Here is a 6,000-nt window from a genome sequence, read left to right on the forward strand (position 1 = left end):
CAGCCTATGCTGCTCACACATAGGCCGCTATTTAAAAAAAAAAAAAAAAGACAGAGAGAGAAAATTGTTTGCTTCTTTCCTTTAACTTTTTACACATACTCTGAGCAGACAAAAGTATTTTGTACAGCAAGCTGGTGCTAACAGATTACCAGACTGTGTTACTCCTCAGAAGAGCATCCTACCTATGTTATGCCTAGTCCCTAGCTTATCCTTTCCTAGGCTCTCATTTACAAACATTTTCACATAGTGAAGGAAAGAGCAGCTCCTTACTTTAATTTACTGTAATCATGATTAATTGTTCATGATAAATATGTGGTCCGACCAAGGCAGACTGAAGGACTGTATATTATCAAGAGAGACCCATCTTAAAAAAAATCCCCTTGTTACAAAAGCAGCACCCAAAATTAGGAGAAAAGCATTTTCGATAAAATACTTTGGTCACTTGCACTTCAGTCTTGGTTTCATTTCCTGGCTCCAGTATACTGCAAAGTTGCTGCATTAGACTTCCCTTCACTGGGGGAAAGTCTGCATCAAAACAAACTGTTGATCCTTTTTATCATTATTGCATAAGAGTATTTTTTTTCCATCCTAAAGTTTGCTAGCTTGAGGATAGGGCATAGCAAAGATAGATTCAGAAGATCAGCTAGGTCCTTTATTCCGCCAAAGGAAGCAAGGTAACTGTGAAAAAATGAAAATAAAAGTGAGAAAGAAAGGAGGAGGACGAGGCCCAGAATTAACATACGTTGGTACTTGCCCCTTCCTGCTCCTTGGTCCTCCTCAGGGCAGATCTGATGAGCATTCCCCCACAGAGCTGAGGCTCCACAAAACTTTACTTCTTCCTCTGCCATGACTACATCGTTTCATTTTTCCCTCTCCCTCTCCTCCTTCCCAGATTTCTCAGACACTAATCCTTGGTGTAAAACCTGCCAAGATGATGGCAAAAGACCTCACTGGGGATCAGACAGCCTCCACCTCCCCCCCCTCACCGGGGCTCAGCACTAACTCAGCCGCCTGACCAGCAGGATTCTCCACGCTGCCAGAATTACTCCTGCTTCGCTACAAATTTCCCGCAGGACGAAAGCCTCCCCCTGGCGCTACCCCCCATTTTGTGACAAAAACGTAAGAATAATCTAAGCACCGACTAGGTCCCTCTGCTTCCTCACCCCATCCGCATGCACATTTTGGACCAGGTACGATCCAGCTGGTTTACTTGCACTGTGAGGAGAAGATGTACGCAGCAGGGTCTGCCTCCCCTGACATCTCTCCAGTGGAGCTGAATGCTGCCTCCAGCAAAATATTCCCATTTTCGAGCACGGCCTCCCACGAGACTGTTGTCTCAAGTCCACCTTTGTTACCAGCTCCTCGTCATGGCATTCAGCCCCCACAGACGAGGCTCCCTGGGCTCATTCAAACCGTGCGCTCCCCACATGGGACGGAAAGCGCCGAAACACGTTCCCAGGCCAGAACGCTCCAAGTACAGCGACTCGACACATCACGTTTCTGCGGCAGAATAAAAATGCATCTGCCCTGCCACAAGGTTGAATCCAGTCTCAGATACTAAGATAAACAATCCCAGCACAGCCCTCTGTGGGCAAGTACCACCGCCTGATGCCAAGAAACACATTTTGTTACCCAATTCGCGAGTGAGCACTCGGTGATCCCTCCAGCTACATCCCCGAAGCTTGGTGTGAAGCCCACGGCTGCTCCTGCGTGCGCAGACGATCACAGAGCCACCCACCGACCCCAACCGGACAGGACTCCGTGCAACAGCACCTGTGCAGCCTGAGATGCAAACCCTTCCTCTGCAAGCAGGCTGAAGAATTTAACCTGTCCCTGCTTCTACTACTGTGACTGTAGGTCTAAAATAATGAGCAAAATCCATATACTAGACCCGCTCCCGTCATTCATCAAATTAATCGCGGAGTTCTCAGCCTTCCCAGCAACTTCAGGTTTCTTTCTCCCAAAAGCTGAACTATCTCATCTGCTATTAAACTGCGAAGTGGCGCAGCAGGGAAAGGAAACGCACAATTTGCCCCTGAGCTTCTGCCATCCTGGGGTAGTAAATTGGTTTAATCCAGCAGGACATTTAATATCCTCTTTGGGAGATCCTCGCATGTAAGCGGTCCCTTTTCACTGCCAAGCGCCAGCAATAACCACTGGTGGTGGTCTGGTCTACATGCAGACCCAAGATTTAGGGAGAAATGTGCCTACTGCCTGTTTTTCTGACATCTTCAGGATACACCAATCCTTTCACAGCTGATGGGGACCAGCACCTGGGGGCAGGGGGGAAATCCTGGCAAGTTTGGGCAGCCACCACCCTTCCCATCCCCAAGCAACTCCTCTTCAAGAGATCACAGAATCGCCGAGTCATTAAGGCTGGAAAAGACCTTTAAGATCATCAAGTCCAACCATCAACCCTGCAAGCACACCTGACCGTGGCCACCTATGTGGGGGGTACCACCAAGCCTCCCCCGAGCTCTGTGCCCTTCTCTGTGCCTGCAGCGTACACGGGCGTGACCCCTCCGCGGGCTGGACAGCTACCTTCCCACCCACACGTGGCTGGGCAATGTACTTTTAAGACACGAAGAACCAGGAGTACTGTCAAGAAAAGTTAAATGCCTCCCAGCTGGCAACAAAGGGCACTTCAAAAGATGCTGCTCCAGCTTCTTCTCAGCGCTGCCCTCCCCAAAGCTGCTAAACTACCTATGCTTTAAAATTTAAGAGCTAAGATTAAAGAAAAAAGTGTCGCAGGAGGAAAAGCCTCCAATGCCCGTGATAAATAAAAGTCAAATAACAAAAAAAAAACCCCAAAGCAACTGAAAAAGCACAACCAAGCAGGCACACAGGCAAACGCAACCCTGCAGGGGCAATCCCTCGTCACGCCGGCTGGCGGACTGCCTCCTTACCGAAGTAATCGGCCTTCGGCCGCGCATCCATCTCCTGCTCCAGGCGCTGGGTCAGTGCCTCCAGCTTCAGCTCTGCTGCCGACGGCCCTTGCTCCGGCTGCGGAAGGAGGGTCTGGCAGGGCAGCTTCACCTTTGCTGTGCTGGAGCCCTCCGGGTGCCCGGCGTCCGACCGCGGGCCGCTCACGCCCTCCGGGAAAAGCGGCTGTGGAGCATCCGGAGCTGTCAGCCCACGCGAGGCCAGGCGCGAGGAGCCTGGCTCAGGGCTCGCGCTGCTGCCATTGGGCTGGTGGTTTTGACCATGGGCCACGAAGTGGCCGGCTGGGCTGGGATAGGCAGCAGCATGCTGGTAGTCCATGCTTGGGACGGCGGGCACAGAGCTAGGGGGGAAGGAGAGCGGGACGCCCTGGTACCACAGCTGGTTGCCATCCCCTCCAGCCCTGGGACCGCACGGCTCAGCGGGGCCTGAAAATCCCCGGGTGGGCTGCACCGAGGGGGCCGAGAAGGAGGAGGATCTCTGCTGCAGCAGGGCCCCTGGTGTCCCCTCCTCCGTCCCTGCCGAGGGTGCCGGGGGGGTCCGGGTGTGCGAGAAGGAGGAGGACCTCTGCCCGGCTGGCATCGGGTCGCGGCCCCCACCGCCCCGTCTGACCTCACTGCCATTCTCCTGGCTGCCATGGCAGGGCTGGGGGTCACCAGGGCTCCCGGGCTTCTGCTCCCCGCGCCCCACGCCGGACCGTGAGCCCCCCGCTCTGGGGATCCTATCGGGCTCCACTTCCCAGCCCCGGCGCCCGGCCTCGGCACGTGCCCCACTCTCACCAAAGCCGCGCTCCCCTCCATCGTACGGCCTCGAGCGCGGCCCCTCGGCGGCGGAGGCCGGGGGCGGCTTGGCACCCCGTGCCGCCAGCGGGTTGGGCCGGGGAGCGTTGAAGGCAGCCCCTCCGTTCAGGGCAGCCATCAGCATCTCCTCCTGCTGCTGCTGCTGCTGGAGGTGGATCTTGGCCATTTTGGTGGCAAAAACCCGCCTGGTCTCCTCAAACTCCGGGTTGTTGCCGGCAGCTTTGTCCACCCGAAAGAGACCGTCCTTGGAGGCCTCGTACATGTTGAGGTCTTCAATGAACTTGCTAGCTTCCAGACCCAGATCGTCGTACTTATCCATCCCGCCCGGCTTAGGCAGGCCGATCCCCGCCGCCACTGCCTTCTGCTGCTGCTGCTGCTGCTGCTTCTTCTTCTTCCTCCTCCTCCTCCTCCTTCCCGCCGCCGCGCCGTCTCACTCCCGCCGCGCCCGTCCCCGGCGGGGGGCGGGGCTGGAGGGGGCGGGGCCAGGAGGCGGGGCGGACGCGGACATCCCCGTCTCCTGGCCCCGCCCCCTCCAGCCCCGCCCCCGCGCTGCGCGAAGCGACCGCTCGTCACCAGTCAACGATGCTTGCCTGCGCGGGCGGTCGAAAGACGTCACCTGCGGCTCCGAAGACGTAACACGCGCAAATAGCGCGCTGCCTCGATCCTGGGCGGTGTCAGATAACGCTTGGGAAGGGGCCGGTGAAGGCAGCTGAGCTTGGAAAGGGGTGCGCAAGGTGATGAAGATCACCCAGACGATGCAAGGACAGTGTTTTTCCTCCTTTTCTCGCCACCTTCCCCTGAAGAATGGCCGTACCGGCTGTGAAAAACCCTTTGTGAAAAGTCGCGGCCACTCGTCGTGAAAAAAACAGCCCTCTCATCCCATGAAAAACTGTCAGGAAAATCTCATTCCCTGCTATTGCACCACTTACCCCTTTATAGTAGGAAACCGCATGAATTTTCTTAATCTAGGTATATTTTACATTGTATGCTGCAGAGTCATGCTTAAGTAAGCATGACTAAAGGACCCCAGCTCATTGCAAAAAGGACAGCCGTCATCCTGAAGAATAAAGGCTAGCCCTGGATGCCCAAAATAACACCAGCATCCCAGCCCCGCCAACACCTTTGTGAACCCCCCCGTTATCTAGCGTCATAGACAGGTAACCACAGCAAGACCAACTCCAGGGGCATTTAGATCAAGGTAGAAGCAGATGGATGATGATGTCATAAAATTATAGTTGCTTTGGAAAACAGTGGCATTGGTCAAATCATGTTGTACCCGAATGCTTGAAGAAGTCTAAGAACTGTGTGTAAAACCACATTTGGGGTCCCCCAATGCAAACGGGGACACCTCATGCGCATGAATAAAGACTTACCCTTGTGACTCTACACTTTGCATCCCAGCACCTCTCCTCCATCGGCACGGGCCAGTTGCAGAATTTCTGTGGCAAAGCCCAGCTGGGTGTGCCCAGAGGTTGGGGGGCTGCGATGGGATCTCTGCCGGTTTGTAGGGAGCCATGGTACCTCTGAGTAAATCAACTGGTGCCGTTGATCCTACGGGCCCAGGCACGTGTTCTTCATTCCCAGGAGTCATCATTTTCATTCTCCTCCAGGCTCCAGGAGGTAGGGCCAGATGTTAAAGAACATGGAAATTTGCTGCCTTTAATAATTACGAATTGGGCTGTGACCGAAATGTGTCAGAAACCAAAAAAAATCCCCTGTGCTTTGACCAGTTCCTTTACAAAAGCACTGCTGAGCAACTGAGGCCAGATCTAAAATAGGCTGACTCTTCCAGCGAGTTTTAGCCTGATGTGCCTAAAAATTACAGCACTGTGGGCCCCTGGAAAAGGTGTCTGTCTGCTCCCAAAGCAACCACCAAATTATTTTGGAGCCTCCAAAGAGGCTCCAACCAGGACCGAGAGGCTCGTCCCTGCAGGAGCAAACTGAGGCTCGAGCTTGAGCTGATCAGCTGATAAACTTTGGACTATCAAAAGTTAGCCCAGCCACTGCACACGTGGTTTTATGGGGTTTTATGGTTTCTAAGGGAAGGCAGGTGGGTGGGCACACCAGCGCAGGGCGAAGCACAGCACTGGAGCTCCCCTAGTCCCCAGGAGCTGGGGAAGGGGCACCCCAGCACATGCTGCTGCTAATCGTGGCCTGATGGGTTTTTAAGGGATCGATAGTGCTGGAGTTTTCACACAGCATCAGGAAAAGGTCCCATCCATCTATCAAACCTTTCCAAGCCTTCCTCTGCCATGGGGCT

The 6,000-nt window shown here is 54.4% G+C and overlaps 1 protein-coding gene across 1 annotated transcript in view; it reads right to left on the minus strand.

Annotated features, from left to right (window-relative positions):
* The window catches only part of LIMD1 (LIM domain containing 1), a gene marked incomplete at both ends in the record, with an annotated part of 29,436 nt that extends 25,377 nt beyond the window's left edge, over positions 1-4,059 (minus strand). Inside the window, one exon of the mRNA XM_082015286.1 lies at positions 2,907-4,059. Coding sequence (XP_081871412.1) covers positions 2,907-4,059 — 1,153 coding nt within the window. The remainder of the gene's footprint in view (positions 1-2,906) is intronic.
* Positions 4,060-6,000: the final 1,941 nt, after the last annotated feature.

This window comes from Phaethon aethereus (genome assembly GCF_964289735.1).
Source record: "Phaethon aethereus genome assembly, chromosome: 2".
NCBI lineage: Eukaryota > Metazoa > Chordata > Aves > Phaethontiformes > Phaethontidae > Phaethon > Phaethon aethereus.